Source organism: Lagopus muta, chromosome 7, assembly GCF_023343835.1.
Source record: "Lagopus muta isolate bLagMut1 chromosome 7, bLagMut1 primary, whole genome shotgun sequence".
Classification (NCBI taxonomy): domain Eukaryota; kingdom Metazoa; phylum Chordata; class Aves; order Galliformes; family Phasianidae; genus Lagopus; species Lagopus muta.
Genome location: NC_064439.1, coordinates 42,958,595 through 42,979,154, shown reverse-complemented (window position 1 = coordinate 42,979,154; position 20,560 = coordinate 42,958,595). Strand labels below are relative to the sequence as shown.

General features: G+C 40.7%; 1 protein-coding gene across 6 annotated transcripts in view; it reads right to left on the bottom strand.

Annotated features, from left to right (window-relative positions):
- Positions 1-20,560, bottom strand: part of TRAK1 (trafficking kinesin protein 1) — a 489,038-nt gene that overhangs the window by 62,838 nt on the left and 405,640 nt on the right. For 4 of the 6 annotated variants that reach the window (XM_048951223.1, XM_048951217.1, XM_048951218.1 and 1 more), the window contains exons 2-3: positions 14,929-15,221; positions 2,222-2,416 (exon numbers count right to left, since the gene is read on the bottom strand). The exons of the other annotated variants lie outside the window; for them this stretch is intronic. Coding sequence is in view for 3 of the 4 variants with exons in the window: in XM_048951217.1 (XP_048807174.1) it covers positions 2,222-2,416; positions 14,929-15,221 (488 nt within the window). In the remaining variant the exon portion in view is untranslated. The remainder of the gene's footprint in view (positions 1-2,221; positions 2,417-14,928; positions 15,222-20,560) is intronic. 6 annotated transcript variants of the gene reach the window in all.

Sequence of the window (20,560 nt, the reverse complement as noted above, 5' to 3'; positions counted from 1 at the left end):
CACTACAGCTCTGCATGAGTCGTTCACAACTGATCAAGGGTAAAAGCAGTGATCTCAGCTGGCAGGATAGCAGTCTAGGGATTAACTTTGCTCATTTTCAACTTCTTAAGCCACTGCCTGTTGAGCACGTGCTTGTACATTAGCATTAAGCAACAAACTTTCTTTACAGAAGTTCTCCTTGCTTAGTCCCTTTCCTGTAAGCAGTTAATTACTAATTAAAGCAGAAAACACATCACTTTTTTTCTTCTTCTTTTTTCTTTTTCCCCCTCCATTCAGGCTATTTGACTGGGTGAAGTTTTGAAATTGCAGCACATAGCAAAGCTTGCAGCCCATTATGCTTGCAAGCTAAATGCTGGATAAAATTGTTTGAGCATGCAAGTTACAAGCAGCTACTGCTATCTGATTTCTCTGATGCAAGTTGCTTCATTAAGTACCCATTCTCAACAGTGATGCATCATTACCGAATGGCATATCACACGAGCATCTTAGGTAGGAGACTTCTGTCCTGCTTTCCCCACTAGTAAATAATCTTTCCTGTGATTAATGCAACAGCCCCTTTTAAGACCATCCTAAGGATAGACATAATTAATCAATTAATCCCGTTACCACAGATATTAGAAAACTGATTTTTCAGAAGGTTTCTTCAAGCCAACTACTGCCACCATTTCAGCTGCATTAAATATCTGCTACGAAACAAGAATTAACTGATTCCATTGATCAGCTTTCTACCCCACCTGTCATTCTGCACTGCTTTTGTCTGACTGGAGAGAAGGTGGAGAACAGATATACATTCATAGAATGGCTTGGGTTGGAAGGGACCTCAAGGATCATCAAGTTCTAACATCCCTTCCACAGACAAAGAGGTCAACTGCTAGATCAAGTACTAGATCAGATTGCCCAGGACCTCATCCAAACTGGCCTTAAACACCTCCAGGGAAGACTATCCACAGCCTGTTCCAGCACCTTACCATTCTCTTGGTGAAAAAAAAAGTTCCTCCTAAAACCTAATGTAAATCTCTCCCTTAGTTCAAAACTGTTCCTACTTGCCCTATCGCTATCTACCTGTGTAAAAACTTGATTTCCCTCATGTTTATAAACTAAATCTTGGAAGGCCACAATAACGTCTCAATGAAGTCACTGGTAGATATTTTATATTTCATGCCTTTTGTTGAGGCACTGAAGTAACTCAGTTCTTTGTATTTGTAACAGCTTACAGAACTAGAAAGTGAATTCTCCAGGTGCATGACAAGACAGTGAAGCCATATTTCCATAGGCTTGTGTTGAGCCCTGTAACTCAAATCTTTTGAGCCCCACAGCTCCTTAGTAACTACCTAAAACTACCTACCACTATAACTTATGTAAATCCGCTACTATGCAAGTCTAACTACTACAGGTTTAGTACGTCACCTACTGGGGCTTGATGCTCTGCAGACTATTTGAACATGTCACAACTCAGAAGTGTAACAAAACTGCATTTTCACATGAAAATGGGAGGAGGGGAGAAGAATCATTTAATCGTAAACTACATGATTGATGAGCAACTAAAGGATGAATCATAGTTGTCTGGCCTTCTTGTACAGCTAAGTCACCATCCACAGTAGAAGAACATAGAGACACGAATCCATTCACCACAATAAAAGGATCTACCAGCTCAAACAAAAGAATGAAAAATGCATAAGGTCACAGGACTACAAGCCTTCTCTTCAGGCACAAACAGTACCTTTCTGTACAATAGTATAAATGTGAACAAAAGAAAGAACAAGGGGACAAACCATCTTCACTAAATGCTCAGTGTTTGGTTCTTCACAAGTCTTTCTTAAAAACTCAAGCAGTAGACAAATGATTTGACATCATTTTGTGATGCAGGCACACAGTAACACAGACAGCATTACAGTGAGTCAGAGAATATTCTGAAAAAAAGCAAATAAGGCAACATGCCCAAGCTTTTTACATTTTATAAACATAGAAACTTCATTCTCTTGCCAGAGAGATAACAAGCAAAAAGAAGTCTTGAAGTTTCACCAATATTTGATATTGTGACGAAGTACATGGACAGATTAACAAATGCAACTGCTGTTTTGGATTATTTCCTTTCTTTACTAACCACCATAAAACTTGAAAACCAACAGTTCTTTTGAGAATTACAGGTATCTCAGAGGCAGTAACAAAAATAGTATAGTTTTATTTATTCCTCAGTAAAATTTATAAATTTTTTACTTACGGAAGTATTTCAAGGTCTCTTCTATTTGCTCAGTTGTTAAGTCGATATTTGCATCAGGAGAAATGAGAGGAGTATGAAGCCAGTCGTCGTGGTCATAACCATAGATTGTATCTGCTCTTAGCTTATAATGAGGCAGCTGTTCTTCCAGTAGACTGATGATTTCAACTTCAGGAAGATTGGTACTATTGCACACATCTGACAAAAGAAAGAGAAGACAGCCTGTCAGCCACTTTAAACCAAGTATTATACACTGTATAAGCTAGGAAATATGCCAGTTTGATTTGATATCAAAAAGATTTTTCCTCATGAACAGCTAGATATTATTCAGAAAACAAGACTAGCTCAGATTATCCACAAATTAATGTCTACTAGCACAGAATGGAAGGGTTTGCTATTTGGGATAAAAAACCCTGCAGCAGGTACTCATATACTGAAGAACATGGTTTAGAGAAGGGGGCAAAATAGAGACCAAGAAAGCAACAAAAAGAGTAGTAAAATGTGGCTATGGAAAAAAAGGATACTGCATTCAGGAATTCACATTTTTAAGTTTTACTTAACAGATTATTTTTAGTTTGCAAGTTCTATATTTCTCCTTAACTTCCTCCTTGATTGCAGTTGAGTATCGCTGAATTTTGCCTTCAACTGCTGGCAGATTTTTCCCAGAAGAAATCCAGGGCTGCAATAGCAAACTGTCACAGTTCACACTGAAGACTCACATTAAAGCAGGCTGTAAGAACTTCTTGTGCACCTTTCAACACTGTCTCAACATACATTCTGTGATATCAACCCTCCCCATTCACAAGAAAATCAACTTCACATTCAGTTTTAAAAACGAATGCTGAGGGCCATCAACAACTGCAAAAATGATGCAACTTACACTGGTAATTTAAATTTAGGAAGAGACAACAATTTTTTAATGTAGAAAACTTCAACATAAAACTTTTTTGCTGTGAGGATGGTAAAACATGGGAAGAAGAGTCCAGAAAAGCTGAGAAATCTCTATCTTTGGAGAGACTGAGAACACACTTGGCCAAGGCCTTGAGTACCCAGTTTAAAAGGGTGCATTTGAGTAGAAGGTCCAGAGGTCCCCACCAATCTAAATTCTCTTTACTTTCATCAAACTGTGCTGCTACCTTTGGACACACATAAGCATTCTCCAAACCTCGCTGCAAAAATATATTCACAAAGACTAGCAGAAGTAAATACTCATATGCAGCACTGCTGTTTTTGTGGAGCTCTGTGCAGAGAGCAAATCAGTCCGCACACATCACTTCAAGAGGTCCTGCAGCAACTTACCAGAATGAGAGAGTACCCATTCACACAGAGAAACAAGACCTTATTCCCCTGCACCCACACTAAGTACAAACCTTTCTTCTGCCTGGCTGCTTCTAAAGTGCTGGTCATGTCCCACTTCAGTGCCTGTAACCATCTAAGTTCACAGAAGCCAGCTCACACTGTAAGAAACATCTGCTGATGTAAACTAAACATTTAAAAGATGCTTTTCTATATAGCCTTACAAATACAAACATAAAGCCTATATGCATATAGTCTTCTGTATCTCTGAGTTACCTAATGCTCTCACTGTCAAGAATGAAAGGTTGTTTTTTCTTGCCTTTTCTTTTTTTCCCTGCTGAAATGTTTCTTCTCCTCTTGTGAAAAGTATGAAGGTCTGCACAACCTTACCAAGGTCCTCTTGAAAACAGGAAAATAAAAATGTTTGAAAAAGAAAGAATGTCAGAATTTCAGCTGCTATTTCAGAAGAAAATGAGCAACCTTACAGTTTCAAGCAAGTAGTTCTGTGCAGAGAAGTAAGCTGGTTTGCTCTGGCATGTAGCAAAACAGGAAAAGCAAAAGAAGTTTTCATTCGAATCTGAGAGAAAAACAGACACACACAAAAGAAATCCAAACAGTTTTATTGTGGAAAAGAAATCCATGTAAACACAGACAGACATACAGTAGGGAATTAAAAATTATAGTGTAATACAAGTGGAGCAAGACACTTTTTCTGGTTTACTACATAATAAATCCTGAGTGTTTCTACACAATTCAAAGCCTAACAACTGAAAAAGATAGATCTTCAAAGGCAACATATTCTGATGCTATTGTTATTAACTCCTATTGTGATTTTAAAATCCATTTACCAGCAGGAAGTAGGTGCAGGCTCTGATATAATTGCCTATTTAGGAAAAACAGGACACAGCAATTATTGTTGTGTATGACTAAACATTAGTTCACCATTTAAATCGTGGCAGTACACTTGGTGCCAGTCCTGCAGTCTTCATTCTTCTTCCCCTTCTTTTTTGAGATGCTGGCTCTTGATGTCACAAGTAGGTACAAAGGCTTCCAGACTGTTTTGTTGTGTTGGGTTTTTTTAATGGCTCTGATTAATATTGCAAAGATAAACAAGTAAGATAAGCACTCAGAGCACCTGAGATATTATTCAAGCTTTATAATTCTGAAGCTTTTCCTCGTCCTACATGGCAACTTCATTCTGCTGAGTTAAACAGCGTCGTAAGCATAAACCAATTAAACGTTCATTAATATAAATTATTCAAGAAACTACAGCTGAAGTTGCTCTGTTACAGATGTATTTTTTCTGTAGGCTGAGTGATTTTCAACTTGTCATTTTCTGGACAACCTTGGCTAACATAAACTTCTGTAAGCAAATTACAACCAATCTGAAGAGCTGAATGTTTCTCTTGGGAGTTACAAACTCACGATTCCTCCCAAAGCATGGGTCATTACAGCCTTGGCTTTTGAAAGCAAGGAGTTACGGAGAAAGGTTTGCTAAGGCTCCTGCATACTGCAGAAGTCTACAGTTTATGGTACTCCCTAGGAATAAGTATACAAAAACAAAGAAAATCTGTGAATTTGTTAAATCTTTTTTATTTTTGCATGTAGTATGCTGCACTGCTTTGCTATCCTCATAGCTGAGATGTGGCACATGTCGAACACCCATCTCATTTCTTTTTAGTACAAACTTCTCCATGTCCTATTTGTAAGAAGACAAGGAAGTTGCTCAGTGTGCTTGGTAGTATTTTCTGACATTACTCCTCCCCTTCCTCTGCATATTTTCTAAAACATATTAAACCAATTTCTTTCAGAGGCCTCATTTTTTGCTGAGGTTTTGTTGCTTCAGTTTCCAATCTTCCCATTCAATAAAGAAGACTCAAAGTCAGGCAGAACACTCCAGCTGAGTTAGATTCTGCATTTTTTCTTACTGCTTAACTACCTTAGGTGATTATTAAACATTCTTTCTTAGCATGCTCCATATCTTCTTAGACATTGGCATCTGACTGACCAGGGTATCTCCACTTCTCTGGGCATCCTGGATTGGAGGAACTATGCCAACACCTTGTCACCAGGCAATTGAACCTCAGCTTGAGTTAGCTTTTATTATCTGTCTTCTCCACTACTAATTATAGCTATAAAGACAAAAGTAAGGACAAAGTACATGAGAAAGGCGGTGGAGGGACTGTGGAAATGCACTTGGAAAGATCTGAAGATGTCACTCTAAACAACATGGTTCCTTTAAAGCAGCTGATCTGTCACTCTCCATTCCCTACCAGGCTTTTGAGTTTCACTTGTTCAGTTTTGTCTGAATGGACAATTATGTATCATACAGCAAAAATAATACCTAGCACGATTCATTTACAAAGAGTATGTCTTCAATTTTAATATCAATTTCACACAAAAGTACTGATAAACTGAGAAGAAAAATAACAGAAGGGATAAGTAAAACAAACAAACCATACAGGAATAAAAGCACAGAAAACAAGTTCTGTGATTCTCAAAGCCTGGTACTTGCTGGTACTTACTGGTTTTTATTTTTTGCTTTTAGAAACAGTACACTACAGCTAACCCACACACGGAATATAAAGTGCTTAGTTTAGAATCTGCTGAATTCTTGTCCAAACTCTCCTCAGTCTTTATGGTTTAATTGGTTTGTTTTTAAGCAGAGTCTCTCAGAGTCAAGGTGAAAGGGCTTTCCAGTTCACTAAAGCACCTCTGAGCAGTGGATACTGCCACCTGGTGCAAGAAAGGCCTTATTACCCAGTATCCCCACATAAAACATAACAGTTCTGCCATTTCTCATGTGAGTTTTCTCTCTCCACACGTATACTACCAGTAGCTCTGCAAAACTAACCATGTGCAGTACACACTGGATTACTTTTTGTTTTTTTCTTCTTAAAAAGCTCTGAGACTACAAGAAAACTACTCAGAAACTGTACAGAAACTGTAGAGAAACCGTAGCATTCCTGGAGCACCATTCTCCTCAGCTCTGGCCCTCACAGAGGTTAACACCATGCAAACAGCTCAGAGCAGCTCTGCTACCCTGAAATGACTCCTGTGAGAAACAGGGAGCAACTGCTGTGCAGAAGCAGTATGCTGAACAGAACCACACCGAGGTCTGGCCTTGGGGAACTGCTTTGCTGCTTGGCAGCCTTCAAAGCACAAGTTTTGGTCAGCAGGTCGTGTAATTCACCCACCCCAAACATCTTCCACGAGACTCTACTGCATCCCAATACCTCCCATCTGCTGGTGCTCAGCCCACAGCCAGGAATGGGTACTTCAAATTTCCTCTCCTTATAAAGGAAAAATAATTTTAAAACAAACAAACAAAAAGTAAAAAATCATCATACAAAAATTGGAATAAAGAATACAGTAAACTGCATTCAGGCAAATTCTTGCAGTTCCCGCAAGAGAATGAGTACTTCCTACCTTGTCACAGCCTTTCTGCATGGTGGTGGAAAAATGAAATAGATGAGAAACAGAAAGAAAAAGAGGTAAGAGAAACAAGGAAATTCTCTAGAGAAAGCTTGAAGAAGTCACCACTTCCTGGATCTACTCATTCCTCTCCCTGTTCTGTGAGTGTGTCCCATTTCCCACCCCCCACACACTGTACTCCTCCTTGACATATAGTTCTCAAACATTTTAAACAGACAAACTTAAAAACTGTATGAAAACAGCTCAACAATACATAACAATTTTTATTTATTTCTTCCTTTAAAAGCACACCATACCTGAAAATGGTTCAACTCCAGTGCCAGCTACCTACTGGTTATGTACAAGGAAGCTTCTCTGCAGAACGGGGCTACTGCATGGAGACTAAAGTCCAGCCACATGGAACACAAGAAATTAAAGTCCATCAACCTGAGGCTATCACATGCTAAATACTAGTGAATCTCAACCACAAGTTTTGAAATAACATATGCGTGCATGGAACACAAACTCCATTTTGGTTTTCAGTTCTCAGAATCCGAAGATCAGGAAGCACTTGGGAATTTTGTATCCCCGTATGTAACATGACAAAACTCTGTATTATGTGTTCCCTCAGACAACAGGGCGCTGTTTTCTACTCTTTAAATAGGAAGTGCTCCATTTATGGTTCACAATGTACTGCCCCTTCCTTTTTGAAAAGGTGAAGTAATGTGCAGCGCCACCATGATCAAACTTGGTTCCAGATATTCCATTCCACCAGCTTGAGAAACTCCTTCAGAGAAGGGTCACCTAAATCAGCTGGACACCAACCAGGAGGCCGTAGCTACATCAGCATTCTCCTTTGTCATCAGAACCAAGCCTAAAGTCCAATTGTATTCCTGGGATAAAAAACAAGAAAAGTGGTCTCTCAATGCAGCAGACACTTCCAGGCTGTGTGAAGCAGCATGGGACCATGGTTTTCAGATGTTTCCTGCTAATTTAGAGCATCGTGGAATGAACTACTCATTGGTACCATGAACAGATCCACACAAATGGAAAGCAAGAGCATAGAGAAACTCGAACCTTGCATTTAGGCTGCTTACTGGTCTGCTAAGGAAAGAAATACAGCCTGCAGTTGTCCATTATTTGAGCTCCCAAGGCCCACTCAGAGACAGGCATTAAATACTAACTGGGGTCCAAATTACAAGCATGTCTTTGATGTAAATTAACAAATTACTCTGCACGTTGACCTGCTACAGGTCAAAAATCCAAGTCCACCATGTTCCTATTCTTCTTCAGTTCTAGGATGACAAGAATAAGTCTAATTATACTGAAGTCTTAGAAACGCTGCTGCTGAACTCACATACTCTGTTTGTAAAGTGTGTCACTAGCTTCTAAGGCAAAGAAAGCAACTTAAGCATCTTGAAGAGGTAAGCTACGAAACAAAACACAACGGTTAAAGACAGGGAAAGCCAAAGCTAACAAAGATAAAACCTCTGCAAACTGCAGTTTCATTGTGAAGAATATCATTGTTTGTTAGGTTAGAATGTCTCTGCTTGGTTTCAACCCAACACACGTGTTCCTGCTGAGTATAAAAGAATGAAACAGATCTTGGTGAGGAGAGGCCATTGAACCACTAGGTCCCTTCTACAGCATCTTAATGGAGTCAATTTAAACAAATTTTGCTTCAGTATGGAAATGTTTCTCTCCCTACATATACGCAGCCATATTAGGGCATTTGTTTTTATGTTTAACAGAAAAGAAAAGGAAATTCTACCACTTCAGCCATTCTTCTAGAGCAAGAACAAAAGCTATTCATGCATCAAACATACGTTGGCAGCACAGTGCTCAGCAGCAGTAAGAACAAACACATTCATTAGCCACCAGGATCTCCTCACTGCCAAGACAGAGAATGTCCTGAAAGGGCAAAGGAGCCCATTGATAAGTCACTGAGCACGGAAAACCCTGACAAGCAATTGTCTGCTTTTGCTTGTTTTTCAGGCCTGCTACAGGATGTGTCAGCCCCTGCACAACAGCTGTCAATAATGCTTTGGAATCACAAAGGAAAAAAAACACAGATTAATTCTTATGTAACTTGCTTTTTACAGAGGTTGACTTTAACAGGAAAAAACTTCAGGATGCATACATACATGTGTATCCAGGGAGTGCATGGCTTCACTCTGATTGCATGTCAGCGAGACAAAATAGTGGAATAAGAGTATTTTCATATATTTAAATGCACCAATAAACAAAAAGAGTTTTTTAGTCTTCCAGAACTATTTATGTGCACCACAAAAGAGAAAAACAAAACCACCACCAGGCATCTGCCCTCAGGAGTTAATTCTCCAAAGAACAAATGCAGAGCACCAAAGAATACTTACACCTCCTGCTCTCCCCTACCCCAATTAAATTCCAAATGTAAGAACCACAAGTATGCTTCCCAAAGCACAAGAAATACAGGAACTTAGTAAAAAGCATCACCCCAGACTTCAACAGTTCCTGCAGTCACTTTTATGCTGACTCTAGAATTGACAGTTTACACTAAAAAACATATACCTCCCTTTTGCTAGTATGATGCAAGCCAGCACAAAGACTGGATAAACAGGAGAAGAAAATTGCTTGGAAAAAAATATGTGTAACACTTGAAAGAAGAAAGCACAAACCTGGGATACAGGTTAGGAGATAGAGTGACAGGAAGGAAGTCAAGAAGAATACTAAGTTCTGGAAAGGAACAAACAACTGGCAAACAACTGATATGAAGCAGAAGTAAAAGAAGCAGGAGAAGCTGTGTGGAGTTCAGAGACCAATTCCCAAACTTATTTCAAGGAAAGACTGAGAGTTGGGAGAGGAGAAGGATGGTGAGTGAAAGTGACAGAGGTTTTTTGTATCATGAGTGTGGTAAGGTGAATGAAGAACTGATTACTCAAACCCTACATAACGAGAACAAGCACAGACAAACCAGTTGGAGACTGGTCTGAGTATCACTGTACACAGCCTGTAAAATCCATGCACTCACATGGTAATACAATCAGCAGATTCAAAAGGAACTTAAAATAACACAGCTGGAGTCCAAAGTTAGTAGACACAAAAAGAAGTAGGCAGGGCTGTACCCTGCAGACCTCTTAACAACAGTTCTGTTCCCCAACAGTGATGGGGATACATGTGCTGAGAACAGATGACTGAGAGCAGCTGCACATGGGCTCTCTATACCAACAACTGCAATTGCTGCTGGAGGAGACAGGCACAACTTTGTCACAAAGGTAGGAGAAGCAGCAAAGAAATCCTTCAGGCTCTGGAGATGCCCTTTAGAATGAAATAACTACAGAAGAAAAATGGTCAAAATTATACAACTTACCATAGGACACGTGACCAAGTCATTCCCACAAAGAGTTTTTCAACATTTGATGGAATATTTGTTTCATAGAAGACCATAATTAAAGCCTTACTAAGGAAAACCGATGAAAATCCAGGGAAAATCTTTTCTGGCAGGAGCAAGAGAAAGATGGTTTCTCTGGAGGCTGAGTGCCCACCATTGGAGTAAGGAGCAACTTACTGTTATTTGACCTTCCAAGTCACGTAACTTTTCTCAGAGAGATCTCTCAGATGAGAGAAATAGAGATCATGTGGTTTGATCTATCTGGTGATGTTTGGTTTTTTTTGTTCAGTAAGAACAGAGCTTACTGAGAAGCACTGAACATAAAACACAGAAGTGGTTTATCACCATAAATCATTTTCCAAGAACTCTCAGGGAATTGCCCAGTATTTGAAAGCCAGAGAATACACTCCCACATACATTCAGAAAGAGTAACTTGTATAATGAACAAATGAATTTTGCAAACTAATGAGGGAGCTAGGCAATTTAAATCATAGTCCATTCATTCTCTTCTTTTTCAGAGAAGGATGGAGAAAGCCTGAGTAGCATATTAAACAGCTAGTTCTTGAATTACAAAGTACACCATGCCAAAACCACTGCAAATAGTCTTCAGATACAAGAAAGCATACAAAGTTAACTTAGTGAAGATAGTTTATGATCCTGTGTGAGATACGCACAAAGAGAAACAAATAAAAATTTAATAGCCAGAAATGCATTGTGATGGATGCCAAGATGCCAGAAGAGTAACTCTATGCTCCAACAATATTTCAGATTTCCATCTGCACTGTACTCTCCACTTCCAGAAGGACAGCACTTGTCTGACAGCAGATGATGGACATGGAAAAGGCAATCTGATTAAAAGGCTTTTGTAATAATTGGATTATTTAGCAACTGACACAGTGATACTCTGCTTTATCCTATCAAGATTGCAGCCCTTCTCTCTTTACAAAAAGAGGAGGTGAGAGGTGCTGGAGGGGAAAGTCCCACCCCCGAGGTATTGTTACTGTCAGCATCTATTTGACTGGAGGCCTCCAGGCCTGCACTGCAGCTACAGGGAAATGCATTTTTGGAAACACATTCGTTCCTTTTCTGTGAAAAAGAACACTAGATGGTGCTATATTCGTGTTTGCATCTTTGTGTTCTGGAATGGCAGCAGCCAGAAAAAGAGAAGTTCGAAGGAAAAATCCAACTGGGACAAGATAGGTGCTTTACACATGTAGTAGGAGAGTGACGTTTCCATGTTATACAGTGCTGCCCCACTGTCCATCAGCCTCAGAACCTGAAACTTCTCATTCAAACTGTGGTAACAAATAAAAGGAACAACAATTCCAAATTATTTATTATATGTAGCAGATACTTAATCCATTTACAGGTTTAATAATATTACTGTTTAGAAAGTGGCCCACCAGTTTTGTTTGTTTTTGTTTCTGTTTTTGTGTGTTTGTTTGTTTTTAATATAATGGCTATTAAAACATTCAAAACCAATTATTTTTAAGAAATCAAGTGTCCTATTTCTTTTGCCCCTCTGCTCAAACTAGCACACCTTCAGACTGTACAAATGTGCAGGTGTAACACTTCAGTTACAGTAACTACAAGCTTTGGATTGCTTTACCACCAACAAATCTGGTATGGAAGAAGTCTTCGAGGGTGCTGCCTCCCACCAGTGTTGACATTAACTTATGTAAACCTTTCCTCTGCTTTTTTGTTTTGTTTTGTTTTTCAGTCCCACCAGCCTGCCCTCATTCAGCTCACTGCCTTGGCTATGCCAGCACAGCTGCTTCTAGGCCACAGGATGAAGCAGCTCAGTGATGTGACCCAGCTAAAAGCAACACCCACATCACCCCTTCTGCCCAAGTGAGAAGCAGATTCTATCTGGAGCAGCTGTCTAAAATACCTCAAAAATCTCAGTGCCACAAAAATCTGCACACACGTGTTGCTGGGACAGGCTGGGGAAAGGAAATGTTTAAGCCAAATTTGTATCCAAGATAGCATGCTCAGTACAATCAGAATGCGCAGTGCACCTTCAGCTGTAACTGAATCTTCCCCTAGGTCCCACGCAGCAAAGACTGAACTGCTGACAGAGCACTGGAGTGCCCACCTGCTGCCAGCAAAAAGAATAGATCCAAAGAAAGCTACAATAATTTAAAATTCTTCATGCACCCATGGCCTCCTTGAACATTAAAAAGCATACCACCTCATAGGTTTAGGATACATCAGGGCCAACTCCAATTTCACTGCCATTTGCTGTTTACATTTGAGAAAGTACCACCACAGAGCACTGCCACTCATTTCCCCGGGATTTGCTTGCTGTGTACAAGCCTTTATGTACAACAACTTTTGCAGAAAACCTTTACAGTAAAATCCAACTGTTAACCATCGACTGAAAGAAAACAGATCACCACAATTGTTGTACTTGAAACTGTCTGCTCCTGGCTAAGCAAAGGCTCAGCAGTAGGGAAAAAAATACAGCATATGCAGACTTGGTATGAACAATTGTTTTCCTCTGGAGATCTTACAACGTAAGTGGTGCTGACCTGCCAGACCTACACAAAGAGTTCACATTAAAGGCTCTGACAATTCTTCCTCTCCTTGTGTCAGATGTATACAAGATGTATGTACTGCTGACCAAGAAGAGATTTTGCAGAGCAAGTACAAGAGCAATTTCCATCTCCCAGTCTTTGCCCTTTGACCCCTTTACAAAGCACAACAGAGTTGAAACTAACACAAAACAAAACAACAACAACAAAAACACAACAAACTGTTTCTACTGTAAATTTTACTGTCTGGCCTCCAAGTCAATAAGTGGTACCAGTTTACTGCTGCAGAACAGGCAACCAATATAAAAACATTACAGGATCAATCAGCAAACCACATTTGGCTGATAAGTGAGAAAGATGAGATTCAGAAAGTACATCATGCTTGAAACAGCATGAGATAAGATGACATGCCCTGACCTCAATTTAACAAAAACTACTTTAAAGAAAAGTTAGGAAAAGGTAAAACAGAGTTGGAGGGTCAGGACACGACCAACAGAACTTGCAATAAAGATAATTCTACAAGGACCCTGGAAAACATAGCATAGAGGAATAACCAGGGTTGAGGAGCTATCTTTTGTTACCAAAAACTTAATTCTATATACAAGCACATCTGACTGAAAGGGATGTGCTGCATGTGTGCTGCAAAAAGAACTGTAATGGTGTTGTAAAGAGAACCAAGTAAAGGTTATAATGGCAGGGATGAGCAACTCCAGAGCGCAGGCTAGCTGCAAAAAGCAACCTTCCCTAAGAGTGAATCAGAAGGTTTCTCAAACATAAGCAGCTATTCTAACCACATCATTAGTATGTCACCTTAAATTCTGGACTAGTCATCACAAATTTCATCTGCAACACCTTAACAGGCACTGCAAGCCCCCTTTTAGTGTTCACAGAAGTGCTGCACTGTTCTGTTGACAGTTGTCCTTAAAGCCATCAATCCAAAGCAGTAAGTGTCATCTTCTCACACTTTCCCCTCTGCATGGCATGGGTATGTATGCATTACTACTCCAGCATCCTGGAATGTAAAGAATAGGGGTATTCAGAGCATCACTCCCCTCCTAACTTTCTTTTTCTGAGAATATCAACAACTACACAGCACATAGGCTGAGTAAGATTAAGGTACACTACAGAAATACCTGCCAACAGACTTCATTAACCAGCTCTCTGACCTCAGAAGATTCAGAAGGTGGAAGTTACCTGGGATACAGCTATCCAGCAGCCAATTAGAAGGTCCCTGGTCTTATTTTTTGTTTATTTCAGTGCTCACATTTCTTCTTTGTGAAAACTCAGCTGACTTCCCAAACAATGCCAGAAGACCCTGGAACTGACAAGGTCACTTGAAGCTAACAGAGTTCAGCTCAGCTAAAACCCATGCATTTGGAATGGAAACTACCTGCCATTTATTTCATGGCCATATCCATGACTAAACTGAGCTACAGTGATTATTCAACCACAAAGGAATTGGGTCAATTGACCACAGAACTAAGAAGCTAACTCTGCTTAAAATGTCATATTTAAATACACATTCCACTTATTTGTATTAACTGTACGATAAAAAGGCATTTAATCTTTCATACAACATGCAAAAGAAGCTCCTCCTTATGCATAAACTTTTAGAGTTTCAGGACTAACATGACAAAAAACAGAATGGCTTTGAAAAGTGAAAAGATATACAGTCAAAACACTGGATGCTTCATATTGTCTCTCCCGTTCCCTTCTGCCACAAATAAATTCTTATGTCACAAACATAAAAATCTCAGTTATGCTGAACATAACATCAAGCTGCAGTACTCTTTTCCTCTCATTCCTGACTGTTGTCTTGCCTTCCAGACATGCTCCAAATGGTTCAACTTCCCAAGCATGCAAGTATAATATCCTGGTTTCACAGCTATCATCAGTTGAGCCCATCTGTGAAACCCCTAAGCCTTATAAAGAGTTGACATTGAAAATTCAGGTACCAGTGAAACCCCCTACTAAATAAGTAAAAACATGCAAAACAGCAGCACCAACACCATCCATGGACCAGATACAAGCTTAAGAATGGAAGCTTAACTACACATCTCCACAGCCTTCTCGAGATAAAACCTATGACTGCTTACCAGTAATGGTGCAGGCATCTCTGTACTCTCTGCAGTCTGGCACATCATCTTCCACTGCTTCGCTTACATACTGCTCTTCATGAATGCCTGTGTCACAGGCTTGGACTGCATGGTTCAACAGCTCCGAGGGAGGCACAGTGGCGGCCAAAGTGCAGTCGTGCAAATCTGTGGCGTCCAGCTTGGCAGGTTTCAGAGGGTTGTACAAACTGCCATCAGGGGGACCAGCACTGGAGACTGGGTCTGGCTGGCAGAAATAGAACTCCTTCTCTTTGCTGGAGTTGGCTTCACAAAGTCTGCAAAACAAAAGGAACAAGTGCTTAACTCAAGCCATTCCAAACAGCATAAATCAGAAGAATTTTCTTCTCCTTAAGTGCTAATTTAACCTGACTAATTCAGCAAATATTGAAAGCCAAATACAGTATATAGAGCAGCTATTTGTGCACCTTGCAGGGTTGTACAGTGTAGAAAATTGCTATTCCTTGTACAGTGTTATTTCCCAACAGCTAATTTTGCCTAACCCAACTTGGCGTAAGCTTGGTGCAGCCACCTTGGCTCACCACCTGCCTCTCTCTCTCACTCAAGAAAAGAGAACCCTGTGAACTAGGTCAGCCTCCTGCATGAGCCACCTCACGCAGCAGACAGGCTGCACATCACCGTGCATCTACTGATATTTCAGGAACATCAGCATTCAAAACTGCTCGTTACCAAACCATACAGAAAGGATTAGGATCTTACACTAATCGTCCCCCTCAGCTTATTCTCTCCACTGATCTACCCTGCACAGCCTGGAGCTGCCTGCTCTGTCCCTATCTCTGCTCTTCCTTTACACAAACAGAAGTAAAGGTGCATTACAACAGTGTCTGTTCATCACTGCCCCTCAGTGCTTCCACCTCCAACAGGGCACAAAGTCCATCAAAAAGGAATATTAATGCACCCAGTGAGATCAAATTAGACAGAGAAAAAAGAGGAGCAACTCTTTGCTAAAACCTCAGCTTAATTGGTGTCTTAGGAACAGGCCATGGAAGAACACTCAGACTACAGTGGAAAAGCAAAGACCAAGTCAGCAAGATCACAGCAGTGCTTTGGTCTGCAAGCAAAAGGTATGAATGCAATTCAATATGGATGTGCAGCAACATAATATGTTCTGTTTGGTGCTTCACTGAGAAACAGGAAGAAAACAGTTGCCTGCGGTATTATATAAAATCCCTTTCATCTCTAACAGTAAAATAACATTATCTGGATGCATTTCTGAAGTTATGCTGAGGAGTTTGGCATCTTTGTCTTCTGGCATTCCCAGTAAATAATGTTATTGCTTCACCAAAGCATCTATGACTATTTCTAGAAATTCTGCAAGACTGAAGCATCTCCCTCTAATCAGCCACGACACAGATTGTGCATTCCAGACCTGGGGGAAAGTTTCAAGGAAATCATGCACTAAATTACAGCAGTTTTCACACTCCCTTTTCTCAACCTTTTTTTTCCTCCCTTTCACTGCAGGCATAGGAACAACAAAGCAAAATTCTCCTCTCAGAGTCTCAGCGACGACTCATTTGCACTGAAATCTGAATGCAACTGGAAAACTGAAAGGTAGTATTAACTGTAGGAAAAAAAAAAAGAAACCTCATGCACAAAATGACATCCTGTAAGATCTTCCTCAGTGACACATATTTGTATTTCTGCATGGCACTGGATAACCTGGAAATAATTCTCATGCTCAGAGAACCTGGATTTTCTAACAATCATAATAACTACAGGAAGAAGTGAAATCCAATGATAGATTTACAATCCATACTCATACAAGCGGTGCTGCTCTACCTCGGCTGCTGTGGGAAGGAAAACTTTGTTCAAGTGTTCTAACAGAAAATCTTACAGTTCCCCTGCAGAGCATCCATTACCCGTGCACCACCCAAGCACACACTGCGAAGGACAACGGGGTCACTTCGTGCTGATTACTGCTAAATGGCCCCCATTCAATGGCTCTGTAGGAGCCGGAGGAGAGATGACTGATTTTAGAAATCCGCTGTTTAAATTCAGTTGGAATTGAAATGCAAAGCTTCATTTTCTCTGCACTGATGATCGAAACACTTTAAGCTATAAACAAGAAAACACACTGGAAACGCAAGGACTGAATAACTAAATGAGCTCCATTTTGCCATAGTTGCCATCGCATGGCTGCGATTCGCATTTGTTTGGGGAAATTGTTAAGTCTGACATGAACAAGGACATGGCTGGGAGGTGGCAACAAAAGGTCAACAGGAGCACTCATGCTCTTCTTGCCATGTTTTCCCCTCCTCCACATGCCTTGCTTTGGCACCCTCTGAGAGGAAGCACCATAAAAATACCACCAAATGAAACAACGCTGATAAATGGAGGTGCAAGCTGTGTGTAGAAGTCTACAAGAGCTCAGATTCTCAAAACTCACTTGAATCTTTTCTGGACACAGTGGCATTCCAAGCCTGACATACCTGATCGTCCCTGCAGATTCACGATGTTACATCCCATACAATCCTGACTAAAACAACCTTCACCCCAACGTAACGCTGCAAATTGCATTAGAAGTTTGCAGCGAATGAGTTTTGTCTCCTTCCTTCACTCAAGTTAACATCCACATCAGGGAAATGCCATGGCACTCAGCTTCTTCCTCCTTCATTGTAGGCTATACCCCAACGGCTCAGCTTCTGCCTTTTATAACTGCACTGTTATGAGCAAATAAACATTCAGAAACAGCCATCCAGGCTCTTCCTTCACACAAGCTGTTTCACTGTTGGTACTTATGGAAGCTATAAACAAACTGAGCTTCAAATACAAAGACACAATAAAACTTACATCCCTCCTTACCCACCCCAACCCCCCCCAAAAAAATCCATTTGCCCTGTCTGCTGCAGAAACCCATGTAAAATCAATGTGAGAAAGTCAGAATCCAGATTAAGGCAGAGAATTTGCCTTGATGTTAGGAACTCGCATCACAAATGGAACAAAGCAGGAATAAATGCATATGCCTGCTCCCCCTCAGACCTCATGGAATATTCTGCTTCCACACACAGTGGGAAAAATGCTGTTTGGGCTCTTTATCTATGAAGCCATAGAGGCACTGCTTGCACACCTTCCCCAGCAGGGCAGATCTTAGCTACTGGATGAAGGGCACACTGTCCACCAAACCTTTAAACTTTCATCTAAATTCTCCTATTGCAGAATAGAAAAAACAAGTTACAGCTGAGCAGTATTCACCATACTCCCAAGGCAGCCATAAAGGGAGACAGACACTACTATTCCCATGAAATATGAAAAACTAACATTCTTGTTAATCAGTCCCAACAGCATATACAGTAACTGGAAGACCATAAAAATGTCATTGCAGTGCTTCCTATTTTCTCCTTCTGGCAGCCAAACAAGTACACGATTTAAAAGCCAAAATATAACTTTTCTTGATGAAAAATCCATGCATTTAATTCCTTCTACTATGTATGTGAACAGCAGCAGCATAGGACGTGTCTGCATACAGGATTTAAATTTAACTCTTCTATTCTACCTAGTGTGATTTAAGTCAGTGGCTGTATTGCACCATTTCCACCAGTCTAAACAAGATGACAGTTTGGGGTTAATAAACAGACCAGGGTCTCAAAAAACACTTAAATTTGGGGTAGGTTAACTTATTTCTTCATTGTAATCTTGTTTACAGAACGACTGCAGTTCTCCAAAGTTTACCATTTAAATGTTTTTAACCATGTCATCTTACTGTGCAAAATGATTTGAAAGAGAAAGTTATGATAGTAGTTAACACAGATTTACGAAGGGGAAATCACATCTGACCAATCTGGTAGCCTCCTATGATGCCATGATTAGCTGCTTAGATGAGGAGAGAGCAGGGAGTGTAGTCCATCTTGACTTCAGAGAAGTTTTTCACACTGTCTCTCATACATTGCTGTAGGTAAGCTTCAGAAATGTGGGGTAAATGAGTGGGCAGTGAGACGGTTTGGGAAGTGGCTGATGGTAAAGCTCAAAGGGCTCTAATCTGCAGCACAGAGTCTAATTGGAAGCCCATAACTAGCGATGATGCAATGGTACTGGCTGCAGTCTTATTAAACATCATCATCAATGACCTGGAGGAAGGCAGAGTCCACCCTCAACAAGTTTGCTGGTGATATGAAGCAAAGAGGAGTGGCTGACACAGCAGAAGGCTGTGCTGCCTTTCAGTGAGACCTGGACATGCTGGAGAGCTAGGCAGAGCAGAACTACGTGAGGTTCAGCAAGAGCAAGCTCCTGCCCTGCGCATGGGGAGGCACAACCACATGCATCAGTGCAGGTTAGGGGCTGACCTGCTGGAAAGGAGCTCTGCAGAGAAGGACCTGGGTGTCCTGGAAAACAACCGGTTGGCCATGAGTCAGCAGTGTGCCCTTGAGACCAAGAAGGCCAAAGGTAGCCCAGGATGCATTAAAAAGTGCATGGCTAACAGGTCGAGAGAAGCAATCCTCGTTCTCTACTCTGTCCTGGTGAGTCTGCACCTGGAATGCTTTGTTCATTTCTGGGCTCCTCAGTTCAAGAAAGACAGGGAACTTCTAGAGAGAGTCCAGCAGAGGACGCAAAGATGACAAGGGGCCTAGAGCCTCCCTCTTATGAGGAAAGGCTGAGAGACCTGGGGCTGTTCAGTCAGCGGGAGAGAAGGTTGAGAGAGGATCTTACCAACTTAAAAATATCTACAGGACAAGCATCAAGATAAGGAGGCCAGGCTCTTTTCAGTGGTGCACAATGACAGAACAAGGGGGTGATGGGCACACACCACAGGAACATGGGAAATTCCATCTGAGCATGAGGAAAAACTTCATTACTGTGAGGGTGACCAAGCACTGAAACAAGTTGTCCAAGGAGGCTGTGGAAACTCTTTCTCTGGAGATATTCAGAACCCACATGGACGCTTTCCTGTGTAATCTACTGTAGGGGGTCTGCTGTAGTAGGGGATTGGGACTGGTTCACATCCATTGGTCCCTTCCAGCTCCTATGATTCTGTGGCTCTGTAAAACCTGCACTTCAGAAGAACAGCAATACAAGCATGAAGATTTGCTCCTGTAGACCTCCTCTGCACCACATACAGATTTTGGCTTAATCCAATAAATGCTTAAAATCCAAAGTTCACAAGACTAGCTCCATGAAATGCTTGAATTCTACATACACCAAATACTACTGTCATCTAATAGTAAGTCCATCCACGTAATAGTTTGGATGACGACTGCAGGGCAATGAAGACTTAACCAAAAAGTGAACTGTAGTGTACTTGTGGTAGCTCTGACTGCAAAAGAAAAGAAAACATCCAGATTTACTAGCCAGCGCTGCACTCTGTATTGAAGAAGTTAGTCAGCTCTAATTACTAAGGCAAAACAGTTCAAAGCTGAGACACAGTTGCATCAGAGAATAGCCAAAATTTGGTAGCTCTATGTAAAGAAAAAAACAATTCTCCTTGGCAGTTAGCAGTTTCTAGGTTCCAGCTAGAAAAAAAAAATCTGTTCATTTGCAAAGTGTTTTAGGGGAAGAAGGCTGAGCCTCATGCAGCATGTATTTAAAGTAAACATAAACGAAGCATATCAGGTGAGTGTGGAACAGCAAGTGGCATCAAGTTTTCCTGCAGCCAGAATTAAAC